The sequence below is a fragment of the Anopheles coustani genome, chromosome 3 (genome assembly GCF_943734705.1).
Source record: "Anopheles coustani chromosome 3, idAnoCousDA_361_x.2, whole genome shotgun sequence".
Lineage (NCBI taxonomy): Eukaryota > Metazoa > Arthropoda > Insecta > Diptera > Culicidae > Anopheles > Anopheles coustani.
The window spans coordinates 69963849-69983601 of NC_071288.1; the positions used below are offsets into that span (position 1 = coordinate 69963849).

Below are 19753 nucleotides of genomic sequence, written 5' to 3' on the forward strand. Positions count from 1 at the left end.
GAGTGCGCCTCGGTTAGGTGAGAAAAATGGTGAATTATTCATACGTGGTTGTGAAATGAATGCCTGCTAAAGAGCTAATTAAAGAGCGACGTGCGTAATCGTTGGCAACGGTACACATTAGGGATAAAAGTAAGCGCAAGGACATGGTCGATTAAAATTCTATATCTCACCAATCTGTTGTTCGGTTTGGTAGGTGAGATCGGCAGTATTTAGGTGCTTTTTATTAAAATGTACAAATTTATCTGGAGGAATCCTAGAACTTCAAATAGATCAAACATATTATTCATAATTTGTTATCATATACTTATCTGCCAAATGAGTATCACCAAAATTTGAGTCAGCTTTCATCCCAAAACTCCTAGTTTAAAATATGCTGACTCGAGTAAACATATTTTAATTGATAATCTACAACTTCACAGCAACGGACATGGTAATGCACTTTGTGGTTGAACTGGAAAGAAAAAGAAAACTGCAACGAGCGCATTCCACCGACGCTTGCGAATGCATTCTGCGTGACGCTTCGGCAATCCTTATTTGCCTAATGGACGCCATGGCAAGCAGCATAAGAAAACTATTTTTTTCCATATCCCCGCGGGCAAAAGTAATTCTGAAGTATATTTTATCGTTTCCCGCTCTCTGTCTCGTCGCGCCCAAATCGAAATGCAAACAATTTTACCGCGTCGACATATTCGTGCACCGCCAAGCAGCAGCAGTTTGGCGCATAAATCAGTGTAAAGAGGAATAACAACCATTCGCGAATGGTTCACGGGAACTTTACGAGAGGACAGAAAGTTTGCATTAGGGTAATCATTAAAGCAACTGCTTAAAAATGGGCTAAGAACTTGGGCAAAGATTTGCATTTCATCCGCTTGTAGAATCTTTTGGATCAGATTCCTTTCGCAAAGCCCGGTGCAAACATGCTGTTCGTCAGCTGAGCACAAACTTTCACTGCAACGCTTGAAGTAACACTGCAATGCATTGAAGCGAGCCAGGTTTACTGATTGCAGGAGGGAAAAAGGTCCTGTATGGTACATTGAGGATGTCGAAAGCATAGCAACGTGACGCGACGCAACTCATGCATGGCTAGCGACGCGAATGAAAAGTCAGGAACTTTTCACGGATAATAAACCTCAGGCTGGTTTTGCTCACTTTTCTTCTGAATACACAGGGATACATCTGAAGCAACGAACCATTGAGCTATGTTCTAGGCGTTATTTTTTAACAACATGTGCGTACCAATATTTAGTAATTTTTACAATTGTTTTGAAAGCAAAATAATTCCACGTGGGGTGCCCGTCCACGTGGCACTCGTAAAATCTATTTTTTCCCTCTCTTTATGCTACAGGTTAAATTCCGACAAGACAGTTTAGCTAAAATTTTAAAATTATTCTATAAATTATCTATCTGGGTAGGGAAGGGTGTCTTAATAAAATGATTATTCGTAAAATTTACATAGCCCTCTAAGAAAATCAGTTAGTTTATAAAATCCAAGTTGTTGAAATTTTGAACCTTCACTTTGTTTTTATCTCATGCAAGAATCTTGTTTAATTTATTTTGAAGCACAGTTTTTGTCTTGTCCACAGTTTTAGCTATTGATGGTGATCTAAAAAGCTGCAAATTATTTTTTTACAGTTTGATAATGTAAACGGTCAAAATTAAAATTTTCGTACAAGGTGTATACATAAATCTTTTCATCGTTGAATGAATCTTGGTTTACCGGTTTCTTGGTAGTTAATTTGCTAAAAAACTAGATTAAATGAAAACTTTTACTATTAACAAAGCTGTGTGTCTTGCAAAGATCTTTCATTTACGTGGTCATATGTCCAGATCGGTTCAAGAACAAAAAAGTTATTAACAAAAAGGCTATTTTGGCTTCAAATACGTTGCATTTCATCAGGGATCTGTCAAATTGACAGCATACTGTTTATTTGCTGAAACGCAGTTCGTAAAGTTGGTGCCTTCTAGTTTGTTGGAAATCATGTTTAAGCCGGAAAATTACGGGCTTAGCCCGGATTTCCGGCTCACCAAATTCTCCACCCTACGTGGGTGAGGTTCGAAAGTTCCTCAGGATGTCTTAAACCGACTTCTTGCAGGAGTATACACCGAACAGTTAGCTGATAAGAAGGAGGAAAAAGATTCCGCCGAAGGTGTTGGTAGGTCTATCGCGATAAACTTACTGGAAAAGTTTTAAACAAACCTTTTTATCGCAGGAATTGGATTGGATTCATCCGTCATTGCCCTGAAGAATGAGCTTTTCCTGGTACAGTCTGTCGATTTTTTCTATCCCCTCATCGACGATCCATTTATGCTCGGAAAAATTGCCCTGGCCAATGTCGTCAGCGATGTGTTTGCAGTTGGTGCTACCGAAATTGATGAGATCAGACTGATCGTTAGCGCGCCGACCGAGTTCAACGATAAAGAACGGGAGGTAGTCGTGCCGATGGTGATGAAAGGTTTCCTCGAGGCGGCGAAAGAGTGCAAGGCCCCGGTGAAGGTGGGAAGTATTGCGGAAAACCCTTGGTGTATCATTGGTGGTGTTGCCACGGCCGTTTCCCACCGGTCCGAGCTAATTATGTAAGTAATTTCCTAAAGTTTGATAAGCTTATCTGCAATTCGAAGACTATATTTCTTTATTGCATTGCAGGCCTTATCACACAGAGGTTGGCGATGCGCTTGTTTTGACGAAACCACTTGGGACGCAGCTTGCCACAAATGCTTACATTTGGATGAATGAAAATTCGGAAAATTGGACCCGTCTGCAGGAGCGATTCAGTGTGGCCGACATCGAGGAAACCTATCGCATCGCACTGGAGTCGATGACACGGCTCAACAGAACCGGTGCCGAGTTAATGCGGAAGTACAACGCACATGCCGCTACGGACGTGACGGGCTTCGGCATACATGGGCACGCGGAAAATCTGGCAGCGTTCCAGAAAGCTGAGGTCGATTTCCACATCCACACGCTACCCATCATTAAAAACGTACGGGAGATAGCTGAGGTGTTGGGAAGAAGCGCCAAGCTGTTGTCGGGCAAAGCAGTGGAAACAAGCGGTGGCTTACTTATTTGTCTTCCTTCGTCTCAAGTGGTTCCTTTTTGCGAAGAGTACCGCAATCGAACGTCCCATACGGCATGGGTGATAGGAAAAGTTGAAGCAGGAAAGCGGACGGTGACGATGAATCCAAATGTACAGTTTTTGTGTGTTGATGATTCATAACATCGAATCGACTGCATTGAAACCAGAAGGATAGGTAAAGCGTATGAAGCAAATTTCATAAAAGCTTAAAGAGCTGGGGAATTTGTGAAAGCTTTCTTTATCGATCTTTCTCTTTAATGTTTGTGGATTTGGAATGTTATGACGACAGCATGCGTCTCGAAAAATTATGAGCAATTGATGAACGCACAAAATCAAAATATATTTTGAGGTTTTTATGGATGTTATAAAGCTTATTTACATTTGATCACTAATTAACCAACTTCAATACAGAGAATACTCCAACCTAGTAGGTGTGGTGTGTGAATTAATTAGAAATTTTGTTATTCTGACTTTTTACCGTCCGTTTCAAATCATGATCCAATTGCTGAAGTTTCATGATTCCGTAGTGAAACCCAGAGTGGTTCCGGACTAAGGAACGGTTTGACAGATGAATGACAAATATAGTTGCCAACTCTATCCAAAACGACAGCAAAATTTTGGTGACTGTTCGATTGTATGATGAAAAAGTAGAAATTAGAGATATTTTACACAGAAATCGTTTTATAATTGCTGTTGAATTGTGTCATAAGTTGGTGTGAACTGGTGCGTTGCAACTAAAATTGCTTGGAGGTAAGGAATATACCGGTTTCACCAAATCTCGTTCCTGTAAGCTTCTGCACAATCAATCGGACGTGAGAATATGCTTATCCAATAGAATATGTTATCCTCCTTTTTTTTTGTTGTACTTGCTGGTAAAATAATGTAATTTTTACATTGCAATCACTTTGACGAACTGGGAATCATTGAACATCGGTTAAAATGGGTAGCATGTAATGTTACGTACATAAACGTTGCCTTGCGGCGCAAGGGTGTGGAAACATAAACATTGGCAGCTACATTTTTCTTATCTTTTCAGGTGACCTGGAGCGGTGGTAGCAGTCGATTGCGAAGATGTCTTCGTCAGCAATTTTCATTCTCGATGCCAAGGGAAAGGTGCTCATATCGCGAAACTATCGCGGCCACATCGATATGGGTGTGATCGATAAGTTCATGCCGCTGTTGATGGAGAAAGAGGAGGAAGGTCTCATCACACCGATCCTGCAGACGCCCGAGTGTACTTTCGCGTACGTGAAGACAAACAACCTCTACCTGGTATCGGTTACGCGGAGCAATGCCAACATCGCGCTGGTCTTCGTCTTTCTCCACAAAGTGGTGCAGGTGTTCACCGAGTACTTCAAAGAGCTGGAGGAGGAAAGCATACGGGACAACTTTGTGGTGATCTACGAGCTGCTGGACGAGCTGATCGACTTCGGCTACCCGCAGACGACGGACAGCAAGATCCTGCAGGAGTACATCACGCAGGAGGGCCACAAGCTCGAGATACAACCGCGCATCCCGATGGCGGTCACGAACGCCGTCTCGTGGCGCTCGGAGGGTATTAAATACCGCAAGAACGAGGTGTTCCTCGACGTGATCGAAAGCGTAAATCTGCTGGCGAACGCGAACGGTAACGTGTTGCGCAGTGAAATCGTCGGTGCAATCAAGATGCGTGTCTACTTATCCGGCATGCCGGAGCTACGGCTGGGACTGAACGATAAGGTGCTGTTCGAGAGCACCGGCCGGGGCAAATCGAAGTCGGTCGAGCTGGAGGACGTCAAGTTTCATCAGTGCGTGCGGCTGTCGCGTTTCGAAAACGATCGCACCATTTCGTTCATCCCGCCGGACGGTGAATTTGAGCTGATGTCCTACCGGTTGAACACGCACGTGAAGCCACTGATCTGGATCGAGTCCGTCATCGAGCGTCACGCGCACAGCCGCGTGGAGTATATGATCAAGGCGAAGTCGCAGTTCAAACGCCGCTCCACGGCGAACAACGTGGAGATCGTCATTCCCGTGCCGGCCGATGCCGATTCGCCGAAGTTTAAGACAACCATCGGCAGCGTCAAGTACGCCCCCGAGCAGAACGCCATCACCTGGACTATCAAGTCATTCCCCGTAAGTGAAAAAGTTCTGCCGTGAAAAAAAGGGCAGCGGATTAATACTCGTTCCTTGTTGATTATTACTTGCAGGGTGGAAAGGAATATCTTATGCGAGCTCACTTTGGCCTCCCGAGCGTCGAGTGTGAGGACAGTGAGGGAAAGCCACCGATTCAGGTTAAATTTGAAATTCCGTACTTTACAACTTCAGGCATTCAGGTAAGTGCACGCGGGAAATCCTATTCCGGTTGCGGTGAAACATCATTTAAAACCAAATATTTATAGGTACGATACTTGAAAATTATCGAAAAGAGCGGCTACCAAGCGCTGCCCTGGGTCCGATACATCACCCAGAACGGTGACTACCAGCTGCGAACAAACTAAGACAAGCGGTGTCAAGCGGTGCCTGAAGCGTAATTGTTAAGTTTCACACGTTTCACTATCGAGCGGTTCCACACACGCCACCGAACGGACGGACCACGTTTCGAGCACGTTGCGTTGCGTCCCGTTCCGGGTAGTTTCATCCGTGGGGTGTAGTATTATAGTTCTATCTTTCCATCCGTCGGGGGGCATTCCCGATGCGCCCTACTTACTATCTGCTTTTAGCACTGTAATTCCATCCGGCAGCGGTTCGGTTTAGAACGTAAACCGTTTTCATTGTTTAGCTTTTCCTTTCGATCGATGAACGTTTATATTTTGTGTTTCCATTATGTTGTGCAGTGAGCGAGGGGGTTCTCACAAGTTTTAAGTTGTATTTAAATTTAACCATCCTGTAAAAGAAACCATCTAGCACCTAGAAATAAAGTGAATTTAATCCAAATGATAAAGATTTTATGCTGTAACAGGGCATATTTTAGCGTTCTACCTCTATTTCTGGAGTTTATAATAACCTTCTTTTAATGAGAAAAATGCTCTTATTGAAAGTATAATTATGTTGGGATCTTATAAAATAATTCACCTAATTCAGCTTGATTTTAGTCGCGTAAAGTTACTTTTGTCACACTTTAAAGGATCCGAAGTTTGATTTCAACCACCAATAATAAGTATGACCTTTAATAGTTATAATCGCTTGATTCCTCCACATTGCTTCATTGCTCGGTTGTATGAATTTTCGTAGAAATTTAAAGAAAATCGAATTAGAAACCATAAAGACACACATGATAACTCTATTCACATCACAACACTTGGATAGTTGCTTGTTCTACGCGATCAACTTTGCGAATGAACCGTGTGCTTGAGAGACATAAATACCGGACTATGGCTTATTATGTTCAGACCACAATAGGGAGATTTTTGTAAACAGCAGGCAGCAATAGTTGCAATCTGTTTTAACAGCGTGAGCACGATGGGCAAATAATGCGATAAACCTTGTTTGCGATAAAATCGGTGCTAATTTCGGCGGCAGTTGCGGCTTTGTGGCATTCGTTATAGCTACGTATAGCATACGGCAACATCTTGTTTGATACAATAACAAATTCGTGGACGATCAAAACCTCATTGCTTTAAGAAGGGAAAAACCATCGTGACGGAAGTCGTGGTTTCTTTATCATGTTGGACGCTGCCTAAAGGGTAGAATCCAGGTTTGCCATTCACTGCCATTTTTTCATATAAAAGGTGGTACAATCTTGAGAGGTTTCAATCGTATTTGGTTGCTCCACTTGGCTAAACCGTTTAACCGTGAGTTGTGGTTCCACGATGGCGCGTGTTTTCGCCTCGCTGGCGATAGTTTGTGTGTTTTTGCTACTTTGTCCAACTTTGCCGAGTGCTGCAGCCAGCCTCCCAGCCAATTCTAGTGAGCATTCTGTAGCTGGTTATGGGTTCGAGGTGATGATGGCCAGACTGGACTACCTCCAGTACAAGCTGCACGAAATGGAGCTCGGCCGGAAGGAGCGTGATGAAGAGGTTACGGAAAAGCTGACCAAACTGGAGAATTCGCTAACTGGCGTTCAATGGGCGATCAATCGACACGATCGGGATGCTGGACACAATCTTACTGTATTGAGTGCACAGTCTCGCAAGATTATGGTTCAGCAAACGTCATGTGCAAACCACGAACAGATGCGCAAGGAAATCGCTCAATTCGCATCAAATGCAACGGACCCTGCCAAGTACCTGAACTGGTACAAACAACAACAATTGGAAATCGATCAACTGCCATCCAATACAACGGACTCTACCAACGATACAATTTGGCAATCGCAATTAACCTCGGTGTTGGAAATGGTTCAACTCCTCTCAAATAAAACCTCCTTATGCTTCCAAATGAAAGGGCATTTCAAATCGTGCAAGGAGGCACCTGCGGGTATGTCTGGAGTCTATCGGATTCAACCGGTTGAGAACCAACTCCCATTTGAAGCATTTTGTGAGCAGAACAATTTCGGAGGCGGATGGCTGGTCATCCAGTATCGGTTCAACGGAGCGCTGGACTTCAACCGCAATTGGAAGGAGTATGAAAATGGATTCGGGAGTTTGAATCAGGAGTTCTGGTTCGGATTGGCTAAGATTCATCAATTGACTACTGAGAGACCGCACGAGCTGGTAGTAGAGTTTAAAGACTTCGATCAAACGTACAAATATGCACGTTATAAGGAGTTCGCGATAGGCAGTTCCACTGAACAATATAAACTCACGAAATTGGGAGACTATGAGGGCACAGGAGGAGACTCGTTGAAGTCGGACAAAGACAAACAATTTTCAACCAAAGATCGAGATAATGGTAGCTGCATCTCAGGCCGTGAATCAGGCGGGTGGTGCGGTTATGGTAATTTAAATGGAAAATATTTAAACAAGAGTGACAGCAATGCAATGTATTGGCATGCGTACAAATCTTCAACGCAGGGTCTTGCGTACTTTAGGATGATGATTCGAGAAGTGTAGACTTAATTAACTATGAAAAGGAGTTTGATACGACCACACTTTTGCATGTCTCTAAAAATGTTTATTTTAAAATCTCTTTATGATGTTTATCTTTGGTTTTCATACTACTAGTTTGAAAATTGTCATAATACTCTTCATGTAATTTGTTTTCTTCAACTACTCAAATATATAAACTATGCGTTGCTGTTGAGTTTATTGATATCTTTATCCCATCAATTGAATTGTATGTTAGGGAAATAAAGAAAGATTGCTCTATCTCAAACAACCATTACCTGATTACTTGATATAGAAATTTTCATATGCATTGCATTTCGATGAAAGTGTGTTAACCGCCAAAAGAGAAAGGTCGAGCAACGAGCCCTGATATCAAATAATCTTTCATCTTACTTTACTTTTCTTGGATTGATTTTACAGTAATGTTTAATTTTGCTATAACTTTCCGGTAACGGTTTACAATAGTAATGTATACTATCAACTGAATGAATACTTCAAGAGATGTCTGGCTCTTTTTCCCTTATTTTTATACAGTCACAAGCGGAAAGGTATCATACTTAAGTTCTTTTTCTTATTGTTCTATGTTTTGAGAAATGTGTTTTGTTCGAAACGTGAAAGTTTATTTGAATAAGTGAAAACTGATGGTAGAATTGAAAAAGAAAAAGCTGAATTCATAAAGTACCAGGCGCCTCCATCAAGCAGTTGGGCAAAATTGTTGATCATGAAATGAGGTATTTCATAATTTTTTTTTAAAGCGCTTTTAGAATCTCGAATCGTCCTTACTACCTTTTTTTACGTTTGAATGAAACTCCACTTGACAATATAATTATGCCAACGTGCTCTTACCATCTCAACTCAATAGATACTAATCCGTAGAAAACACCAAACGATTGCACTTCTGGAAGTGTTAGATTGAATGTTTAATGCAATTCACCGTGTACTGCAGCATTTCGCAAGCAAAGCCCGTGGAAAGTAAATTATCTTCCTTGCGCTTCTTCCGGAACCGCTCGGAAAGTTCGTTCGATTCCCCCCCCAAAACCTTGTGAAACCCGGTTTAATTACTCTCAATGCTGTCGTTTCGATAAAAGATGGGAATGCGAGCTGGCTCGGTTGCGATGAAATGTTCCTGGAGAGAGTCCTTGGAGTGACGCGTGTCCCATCTTCTCCGCGGGCAGGGATAGCTATAACTAATCGTTGCTTGTGTGTAGCACCGAGCGCGGAGTACTTCGCGGAAATGACTAAGATTGCTGAGTGCCGATCGGTGCCGGAAGTGCATTACGGCGACCACATAATCGTATTCATGCCGCCCGTTATAGGCGTCGCGGAGATGGAAGTACATCGTCAGTCGCGAGCCTTGCGAGATCATCGACGACGGGAAGCTAGAGTTAAGTAGTCTTTCAACCCGCACCAGGAAAGGGACGGCACGGAATGGCATTCTCACCGATCTAGTGTGGCTTGTAGTTCGAATCTCAGAAACGCGTAATATCTCGTTTTAATATGCATAAATCATTGAATTATACCCGACGAACCCAATTCGCTGAGGGTTCTAAGGGCGCGGGCGGGTTTTTGGCGGTGGCAAGACGGGGCAATAGGTTCGCCATCTTTCGCCGGCTGCTAACCTTCTCATGCATATTCAACGTAGCGCATTGGAGCGCCTGGTGGCCGGCCTGGGGATCGAAGGGTTGCTGCATGCAAATGTGTTTAAATACGAGTACGTGCGATTTAGTGCCGCTTAATGTGTTTCGGAATGCTCAATAAATAAAATTTAGCACCGTATGCAGAAAGCGGGGCCATCTAGCGCCATTTTGGAAGTCCGTTACGTTGTCTTGTGGATTTGTTTAATGGGGCTGGTTTTCCGGTTCTGTAGCGGGAGAGGAAAAAGGAGAACCGTATGCTTGGGAAAGTATTTTATTTAACAGATATGGAGGTCGATGTTCGGTTGAGGGATAGTAGCTTGCAAAAAATGTGCTTTTTTCTTCACTTCCCCGCTTAAAGTTCGATCATGTGTAAACGAACAAATAATGCTCCCAGAGGGATCGCAAAAACCGTCTCGTTCCGGGGATTCGTTTCGACGCATCGGGCAAAAGCTCAGAACTTTTAACGAGCAACTGAGTACGCAAGCAAACATTGCTGGTAAGAAAAAAATGTGACAAAAAAAACAACAACGATACTCTCCAACAAGACGAGACAAAATCAAAACTAAACTAAAGCTCGCCCACCCCCCGTCGCGATCTCCGCCGGTTCGATCCGGACGCTTCGATTCCGGCGAGGGCAATAAAGCGCTGTCAAGAAACCGCAACAACTTTCGGCAGCGATTTGTTGTTTCGCACGACGACGGTGACAACGGATGGAATGCTGGAATGGTGGCAAGCGAGCGCTGGGCCTGCAACCCGCCCAGACTTTTGGTTTATGTTCGCTGGTTGTCAGCTACTTTGCTGTTTTATTGTTCCGGCTAAAGTAGAAAGACAGCAGTGGGAAAGTTGTTTGAAAAAGGTTCTTTTTTATTATTGTTATTTTTTGCTTCAGAGAGCTTTGGGGAAAATGCAGCGTTGAACAAGCGAGAACGTTACTTGTAAGCCTTAACTTATTTATCGCATCGGGAAACCGACTCACTCGATGAATAGTAATTAAAAGACTGGTGAAATGAAAAAAACAAAGGGAATTAAATTGTTTTTAAAAGACCGCACAACTCAAAGTTAAACTGAAGTACCATTTTGCAACATGTATTAACTTGTTGGGAACACAGTAATCAGTAATGATGAAGACAAAAGTTCACGTTAGATTGTTTTCAGGTGTTGACTGACTATTGCTTTTTTCATTTCTTTATGAAACTGAATATATTTTAACTGCTTATGATGTCTTGAAAATTAGAATATTTAACTAAAATTTAGTTACTTTTTAATCATTTTTTTAAAGAAAACATGTTTTTCTTATAACTTTCAAGTATTGTTCCATACTTTTTCGTTTCGTTAATTTTTTCTCATGTTTCTAATATAATTCATAGTTAAGCTCATGTGTATATCTAGTTTGAGTTATTCCGTTTTATTTATTTTTATTTCGTTTGAACATATTTTTTAAAGTTCACCCGAGTTTCTTTTACATTTGTTTGATGTTGTTCTATAGGGTACTTTCTTTGTAGGTGGATGCTTTTATCAAATTATTGATCGAGTTCGATGCTAAATGAAGTGGTTGTTTTCCCTTGTGCAATAGAAGGCAAACACATCCGTGACTTGGCAATCAACCCACAACCCGGCGAGCAGAAATAAACCTTTCGGAATGCCACCAATTCCCGAAGCTCGCATTTCTTGCCTAAACCAATATTTGACATTTCCCAAATGAGGCTCATTATCATGTGTTTGCCCAATTCCGTCCCGGTGGCAATCGGGCCGATTGGATTGTTGCGCGTTGCCGTTGTGTGGGTTCGTGTTTGTTAGTGTGTCAATGGTTTGCCGTGCCACGGCAAATGGTCCTAGCACACGTAGCGCCGGTACATGTTGTAATTGTACGGGCTTGCTTCCGACAGGGTCTCGCTCGCCTTGGTGAACAACTGTACAAACACATATCACCAACGTGCTTCAGGTTGCCAGCTTCCAAAATGTGCTCCAAGATGCAACGGGTTTGCTGGTGACTTTTGCGCGAGTTTCCCAGAGGAAAGCGGGTCAGCAGCAAAGGATCGCGCGGACTGGCGCTAGCTTCCGTCACACAAACAAGCCAAACAAACAACCCTCGCGCGATCGGAGCCAACGCCGGAACATGGCAGCGTATAAATGCCAACCCGACCGCAGGACGCGCAGTCAAAAGTGGTTGATTTTAACTTGAGAAGAATATCGCTCCGGACGTGACGGTGCAACGCGATGCCGCTAGGTATTTATTTTGCCAGGGAAACTATAGGGTTTTCCGCAAAGCGAATAGCACTATCACGACAGGAGTGCTTTTCGCATTTGGGTTCGAAAGCTTTCCACTTCCCGCTCGTGCGTGCATCGTTGGAAGTCGTGCGTTAAGTTGAACCACTTCATGCGCTCGACATTTCCTGGACGAAACCCGAACCACCTGGTCGCACAACAGTCAACTTAAGTAAATCTTTGGAGTGGAATTTCTAAAACTCACGGATTCTATAAAATTAAATAAGTGCTTTGATGTTGGGAAGGAATGAACGACAAAACAGCATGAGCACTGCCCGTGTTGAAAAGCTAAGTTGTACCACACCGACAAAAAAATGGGTTCTATTATTTTAAATTACTTAACCAGAGAGATTATGTTTGAAAGATTAAAAACAATCATTTGAAATGGTGTGATATATGAACTGAGCAGTTGTAGTTTTACTTTGTAAAACTGTGTCAAGTAACTTTCCTATAAGAATGAGAAATTTGAACGAATCAAATTATTTTAATTATTTGTTATGGTAAAACGAAAGCTAGAAAGCATCAAATAAAAATTTAAAAAAGTCTGTCATGAGAATAACAACATAAAATCAAATGTGCCAGCAATATGTTTGTATTTTATTGAACAGATAGTCTTGCGTATCAGTGCTGGCTTCATAGTTTTTCTGACAAAATATCTTTAAATGAAGAAATGTAAGACCTCATGGGGTTTTTCTAACATACTAGACATTAACTTTAACTACAATAAACATTTGAAATCCCATTTTGGGAAATAGCAAAGCTTTGTTCGATTTTTGTATCTTTTATGGCAAGTTTGCATCAGATGTTGGTATAACTTTTAAGAATGTACCCAATGAAGAGAAAATGAAACTATAATACTTGTTCAATTAAGATGAGCAATTCTTGGAATTGATTAAGTTTGTTTTAGCCATCAAGAAGAAATTTTGTTCTCCTGTTAGTTGTATTGTGCTATTTAGGAAGAAGCGTATTACAATCCATAATTTAGCATCAATCAATATTCCTATAAGAATGAGAAATTAAAAATATTGAAATTATTTCAATTAATTGCTATAATCAAAGTATAACAAAAGCTAGAAAGTATCAAATAGGAATTTAAAAAAGTCTGTTTCGAGAATAACAAAACATAAAATCAACTGTTCAAATAGTCTTCATATCGTTCAGACGGTGATCATAATTTTTAGTGAAATTTTGTGTCTTGCTTCATTCCTTCCGAAAAGAATATTCGAACTGATTATTGGATAATTCGAATATCCACAAAAAGATGTATGAATATAGAACTCGCAATAAATCTTATATTACTTTACTGTTCACTTCAGTACTTCGGCTAAGGTTTGAAATTTGGGACTAACTTTCATCATTTCGTTAAATAATTTGGTCCAGTTCAGAAGAATTCAGATAACCAAAGCCAAACCTTGCTATACCCCAAGTTAGATTTTTTTAAAACCGGAAACGATTTTTAATATTCTTCTGTAAAATAATCATCGTCGCTGCTTCAAACTGCCAAAAGTGTCATTTGAAGTGTCTCTCAAACGTTCCACATGCGTTTAAAATAAAATAAAATAAAAACACTGATATAGGCAGGTGTTTCTTCATCCCTAGCGACATTTTCTGCAATCGCTTACCAAACGAGTTAAGTGGCCGAGTTTCACACACTGCGCCGATAGATAGCAGTTTTAATCCTTAATCAAAGATACTTTTACGGCGCGTTCACAGTTTACCCGAAACCGGTCCGTTTGCTTTTCGCACGTACGGGTGTGTCACAATGTTTACAGGGACACAAACGGGGTGTATGTGTCTAGGCGAGGAATGTCCTTCCCCGGGCGAAACCACAACCGAACGCAATTGGAAGAGTTTTCGGTGCCGTATTTCATCTTCCCACCGGTCGTAAAGCAGGGAGCGTCGGGAAGGTCGGTGGTTCCGTTTCCGACGTGTTCCGACCATCCGACCGGTCGATAAGGGAATTAAGCTCGTTTCTAAGTCCGTGTTTACATTTACCATCGGAGGGGGCGCTCCTACCGCCTTCCGTGCCTTCGGTGGGAGCTTATTGGCGATGACCTAATTTTTCTGTGTGACTGGAAAAAACGAACCACCTCCTGGGAAAATTCGCATCAGGCGTGCGAGAAGCCTAGTATCTCTCGCCGCTTGGAATGGCTTGAACGTTTTATCTGATTTTAACTTTTGCTATCGCTGTGGCATTACCCCACCCCGTTCCCCCGAAAGGCGATAGCGCTTGGTACACGTTGGCAGTTTGGGGGTTTCCGTGGTCGTGGGCCAGATCGTTTGATTCGCTGTTGCATGTTGCAAACGGTCGTTGCCGACGAGAAGTAAATACGGGCTCGTCCACAAAACGCTTTCCCCACCCGGAATGTACTAGTTATTTTTTTCTTTTATTGTGCCAAGCAAACCGACCGAGTTTTGCTGATAATGGCATCCAGTTGGAAGGCAAAAGTGTGGCATGTTTCGGTTCAACTCCAGCCCTCCGCCATGACTCCACCGTTTTTTCCCAACGGCAAAAGGAAAGCCCGAGTCGGATCCCCGCGGGCCGGCAATACTCCATCAACAGTTTGAGGAGAAAAGTTTATCAGTTTATTCACATGTACGATTGTTCGTGTTGTGTTCGGCACATCTTGGAATTATGTGGATGGAACGTGGAGGTGATCAACCGTGGTTCGCAGAAGACTTGAGGGTTGGCAACATACGGCTTTGAATGTGCCGAGTGCCACACATATACGGATTCGACATAATGCTACAATTGACACTACACTCGTCGGGTAAAATTTTCCATTCAGTAAGCGAGAAAAGCCTTCAATTAAGCCGCTATTTTATGAGAGTTTTCATCCGTTTTTAATCCTTTCGCCAAACTTTTCCACCAGTCGCACCCATTTCCAATGGAAACCCCCCACCCCGGTGGTGTGGTAGAGTGGAAGCTCGTTTTGGGGTCAGAAATAATGTTGGCTTCGGAACGGTTTGCTGAAGTTTGTGCCATTCCGGCGTTTTGGTGCCTTTTATTCTGTGGACACCCCGAGTGGACACCCGCGTGTGTGTGGAGCTATAAGTGTTCGACCGGGTGCGACATCGTCGTCGTCATCGTCGTCAAACCACCCACAATATGAAGTAAATTTGTGCAATAAAATGGTACAAAATGCAACCATAAAGTGAAGTAATTAGACACCGACCGGCGGGCGAGCAAACGGGCATGCAAATGTTGGATTAACCGGGTACGGAATGTATCGGACGGTAGACGCATTTATGGCACTTTACGGTGAAACGGAATCTCGACCATTCAAAACCACAAGCGATGTCCCGTGCAGCTACATTAAAGTTCAACTTTGGTTTTGTGCAGTTCGTATGTGTGTTTAATTTCGTTGCGAATAGATTAACTGATGCTTCACTGAAGATATCAAGAATATCAATCTACTTGGGGAAAATAACTTTAAATTTTATATCATGATACAAATTTTATTGAAATCAGTTCCAGTTAATTGATGCATAACTGTTTATGAATATGTGCTTAAAAACTTATCAACCAAGTTTATATTTTCGACTATTGCTACAGATGACTCCAAATTTTGTTATGAGAACCTTGAAATTCCATTCATGATTAACTATTCTAACACAGTAAGTAAACCCCTTCACAGTCCGACTGTCGAGAAAATCGATTCAAAAAGTTGTCACACTGTTTTTAAACATTTTTGTATAGTTTTTGGTCTAAAATCGAAGAAAACATTATATTTTCTGTAAAGTTTTAAAATTTTATTGATTAAATTGCGGTCAGTTTGCATATGTGTTTTTTGCGATTGTGATGAGCAATCATTTAAAAAAAAAGCAAAAATTTGGTTCAATTGCATCAATTGGTGTTAAATAAATAAATACAAATATAGAAACACATAAGAACCAGCTTTCGATGCAATGCACTCGAAATAAACGCCGCGCAACGAAAGTAGAAACAAAACGTTATGAAAACAGCAAAAAATTTCATCCGCTAGCCCGCGTCAGGCTCAAGCAATGCTATTTTGTAGAAGTTGGCTTGTAAAGCTTTTATGTTAGTTTAATTCATTGTAAACTGTAACTGTTTCTTACATGGCAAAGATTGAAACATTTGACGTTGTCTTGGTATGTTAATATTAGTTTATAGATGCTGGTTTCATTGTTTTGTTTAATTATGCTAGTTAGAGTGGAGTGTACGTTCCAGTTGTTGAAAGAAGGAGCTAAGGATCTCTTTTTTTATTTGTTCCACTACTCAAATACCTAATGGCAAATTTTATGGGCTTTTGAGTAAGCAAACGTGATTTTCATGGATGATAATTTTTTAAATAGATATTTTTATTTGCATTAGTAATTGTGCTGTCCATTGCCATGTGAAAATGTTTCCCTAGGTTACCGTATTTAACATCGCGTGTCTTATTATGCTGAATATATTATGCAGCGCTGTAATGAATACGTTACCAATCAAACAAATAGCCCTGGCTACCCTTTTGCACCCCGGAACGAAACTAATCATATGCCGTTGTGGAGTTTAAAATTGATGAGCCACATTTCACACCCGCTGATGCATACGCCGGTGCTACAATTTATTGATAATGATTTGGCATTTGATCTCACCGGTCGCCCTCATTACGGCTCATCGGGTGTAATTCCGCCCTTGTGCTAGCTTCTTTATCGTTGCATGAGGCGCCCAGGTGAAAGCGATTAATTGTAATCGTGTAGAACACAAAGGTGGAAAAATGTGATCTGCAAAAAGTGAAAAATAAAACCTGCCTGGTGTGAAACGGATTAATGTTTAATGAATGTTAAATATCGATAAAATTGTTTACAATGGATAGTTAGCAAAAAAAAAAAAAACACTCGATTGTATGTAGATGTAAATTGCAGAATGTGGAGGCAGAAAATTGGGTTACGGGAATGCGCATCGATCGGAGCATCAGGTCGTGCGAGTTGATTGAAACATTTCACTAGCATCGGAGCGAGAGATAGCTGTGGGCGAGAGCCTCCCGTTGGAAGTGGTAAAACAATTTAATTTTCCCTTCAAAAGTCAATCAAAAATCAGCCTTTGATGTGGTAATACGATCCCATCGGTTTGCTCGTCCGGAAATCGGGGCAGGATCGATTCTGGTGGGTCATCGTTTGTCCGTTCACGTGGATTTCCAAGTCGCCAGTTTGGGGCACATGGGACTAATGGCAAGGTTAACGGGATGCTTTAAACCCGGAATCAATTCACTTTTGTTTTGTTTCACTCCTAACCAATTCGGAATCGAAAGGAGAACAATTGAAAAGCAATAAGCAACACAATTTGTGGATTTTGGCAGTCTTCTCTATCCACTGTGAAAGTATATAAATATATATCAACCTTAAAGAACATACAACTAGACTAACGTTCTTGCGAAGGAAAGAAGAGGAAATCGTTTTAAATGAAAACCATTCGAATCTGATGAGCTAGTCCGGGAAACCAATTGTTAATCTTTATTCAACTTTTTCAGTTGGATCTTACTAGCTACTTCAATGTAAACAGTATCCTAGCAAAGTGAAAAAGTCTCATTTATCCTCTCATCCGTTTCCCCCTTTTTTCCTTATTTGCTACAAGTCATGAATGAGCAATGCGTTTTGCACCATCATCTCGGACAAGGATTAAGTGATAGAAAGGTCACAGTTGTTCCGAGCAGAGCAGCTTAGCTCAACCCTTTGCTAGGAAAGCGTAGCGATCCTTCGAAATGTGGTTTCCTTGCAAATGAGCACCGGTCCATGGTTGCTTCGATGGGCGTAATTTCCACAGCAACCTTGTCCCGGGCGCTCGCTTCCTTCGAAAGAGATAGCTGCGTGTCTTGGAATGATCTCAAGATGCTGCTGCTGAATGTCTGTGAAGTGATAATCATGGCGTTTGATAAAATAAAGTTTCAATTGGCCCCGTCGTTCGGTTCCATCATTCTGATCGATCGGGTTGATTGCGCTGACTAATGGAAAAAGGGTTCGGAGATCTATAAGCATAATGGGGCAAGTTGGTGGATAAAAAGGTACGATTAAATATTAAAATATGTTTAAAAATGTGTTTAGAGAATAAAAATAATGTAGCAGACGAAAAATAAAGCAGTGAAGAAATTAATTCTCAATTGATATCTGAAAAACAGTGCTTGCTGAAGTTGATAAAAATATCAAAAGTCTTTGAGGATCGTGTCGTCTTTGCTTTACAGTTTATTCTGGCATAATAGTTCTGTTAATAACAACATTAAAAAAACCGTGATCGAATCAATTATAACAAGACATATTTTAACTTTGTTTGTTTTAATTGAAAATTTGAGTTCGAAACTTTTTATGCAAATTATAACTCCTGCTATCGCATGGATTGCTTTGTGAAGCTGTCGAAACTAAAAGTTGCGGGACAATGCAGTGATCAACCAAGCTGGGGCTGGGTTCTGTTAAATAAAAACAATTCGCTAAAGAAACACTGTAAGTTGCCATGGCATTTTGTATTTAAAAGTGCTTGTATAAAATTCAACAAGCTTGTGACAGTTTAAAAATTATATCGTCACTGACTTTGAACATGTTGAATCAAACTGCACCTGAAACGTCCACTGTGCATCGTGCTGTGAGTCCTATTGAATTCAGTTCAAATAGAAGCGTGCCGGAAACGAAGTGTCAGGATAATTCACAGAGCGTTTCACGGGCAAAGCTGGCACTTCTGGCACACTTATCGACGAATAGTCAGTCTCCCACACAAGCAGTCGTTCGAAATAAGTCTCCAGGGTTGTCAGCTGTGTTGTACAGTGCCGAGCATCACCTTGTCCGGGAACTGCCTCGACCGAAGCTCATTAGCGCAAATGCTCCACCGCGAGCCCATCGGCGTACGTCTTGGACAAACATCATTTAGATGAAGCTCGATAAAGCATTCCGCAGAGAGGGACTTTGCGATGAAGATGATCGAAAATTTATGCACAGAGCAGTGGGGTTGAAATTGGAAACCCTCCGTTGTTCCCACCCCGCAATATTCCCTCCACCGACAACTGACCATCGGCAAAGGATTTCTCACTCGGACGCGGGTCCCCTTTTTTCGGTGGCTTCTTCGCGTGAACCGTCCTCCGGAGAATGCGCCCGGAAGGGTTTTGCTGAAAGCGTAGAACATCCAAATTATAAATGCAGCATTATGGACCCGGCATCACCTTCCGTGGGTCCGGTCGATCCTACGAAAAGTAGGCCACCGGTTGGTTCAGGTAAATGAAGAATTCGAGAAAAGGAGCGATTTTTTTTTCGCTCTTACCCGTCCACTACTTTTATGCTTTTATGCCCTCCTGGAGGGATTGAAATGGATTAAAGCAATCAATAATAGATGTGGTGCCCATCCCGTTCGATAAAGATTCGCGGAAGGATTTGCCTGACCTTTATTATCATTTTTTTAGTGTGGCAAAAAAAAACTAACTAGGAGTTTATTCGTTATTTTTCGATATTTTTCTTGGAAATACATTAAGAACCGAACTCGGGTATGGTTACATTTCTCGAGACATTTTTTTCGAGTTTCTCAAGACTTATTTGAGGGATCTGCAACATGAATTTTTAATGATACAATTTGATTGGGGAGATTGGATGAATATATTTTTTTACAAATGCTTTATCGGTTGTGATATTATCCGACGGAGGAAGCACTTCCCTTCTTTTATGTGTGTGAAAGTGTGATATTTAAAGGTAAAGTTCATCCCGCAAAAAAAGAATGAATGATTGATTAAAATCGGGTTCATTAAAAGGATAAGGATATACTGCTTATTCTGTTTAAGTTAATATGGGTTCAAATTTCATCTGCATATAAGTATTTAGCTTGCATTTT

At 41.5% G+C, this 19753-nt stretch overlaps 3 protein-coding genes across 3 annotated transcripts; all 3 read left to right on the forward strand.

The window, feature by feature from the left end:
* The first annotated feature begins 1940 nt into the window (after positions 1-1940).
* LOC131272096 (selenide, water dikinase 2) lies at positions 1941-3489 on the forward strand. Its single transcript, XM_058273719.1, has 3 exons — positions 1941-2153; positions 2211-2574; positions 2645-3489. The coding sequence occupies exons 1-3, from the start codon at positions 1979-1981 to the stop codon at positions 3213-3215; spliced, it is 1110 nt and encodes a 369-aa protein (XP_058129702.1). The 5' UTR covers positions 1941-1978; the 3' UTR covers positions 3216-3489.
* A 195-nt stretch (positions 3490-3684) lies between these two features.
* Positions 3685-5990, forward strand: LOC131272139 (AP-1 complex subunit mu-1). Its single transcript, XM_058273780.1, has 4 exons — positions 3685-3824; positions 4111-5189; positions 5264-5389; positions 5456-5990. Exons 2-4 carry the CDS (start codon positions 4146-4148, stop codon positions 5552-5554), a joined length of 1269 nt encoding a protein of 422 aa, XP_058129763.1. The 5' UTR covers positions 3685-3824; positions 4111-4145; the 3' UTR covers positions 5555-5990.
* A 1010-nt stretch (positions 5991-7000) lies between these two features.
* On the forward strand, positions 7001-8047 carry LOC131266100 (angiopoietin-4-like). Its single transcript, XM_058268462.1, has 2 exons — positions 7001-7241; positions 7395-8047. The coding sequence occupies exons 1-2, from the start codon at positions 7001-7003 to the stop codon at positions 8045-8047; spliced, it is 894 nt and encodes a 297-aa protein (XP_058124445.1).
* The last annotated feature ends 11706 nt before the right edge of the window (positions 8048-19753 follow it).

Coding starts and splice junctions, on each gene's coding strand:
- LOC131272139 (XM_058273780.1), top strand. CDS start 4,146: ATGTCTTCGTCAGCAATTTTCATTCTCGATGCCAAGGGAAAGGTGCTC. Junction 5,190..5,263: donor GGACTATCAAGTCATTCCCC/GTAAGTGAAAAA, acceptor TATTACTTGCAG/GGTGGAAAGGAATATCTTAT. Junction 5,390..5,455: donor TTACAACTTCAGGCATTCAG/GTAAGTGCACGC, acceptor AAATATTTATAG/GTACGATACTTGAAAATTAT.
- LOC131266100 (XM_058268462.1), top strand. CDS start 7,001: ATGGCCAGACTGGACTACCTCCAGTACAAGCTGCACGAAATGGAGCTC. Junction 7,242..7,394: donor CGAACAGATGCGCAAGGAAA/TCGCTCAATTCG, acceptor TGTTGGAAATGG/TTCAACTCCTCTCAAATAAA.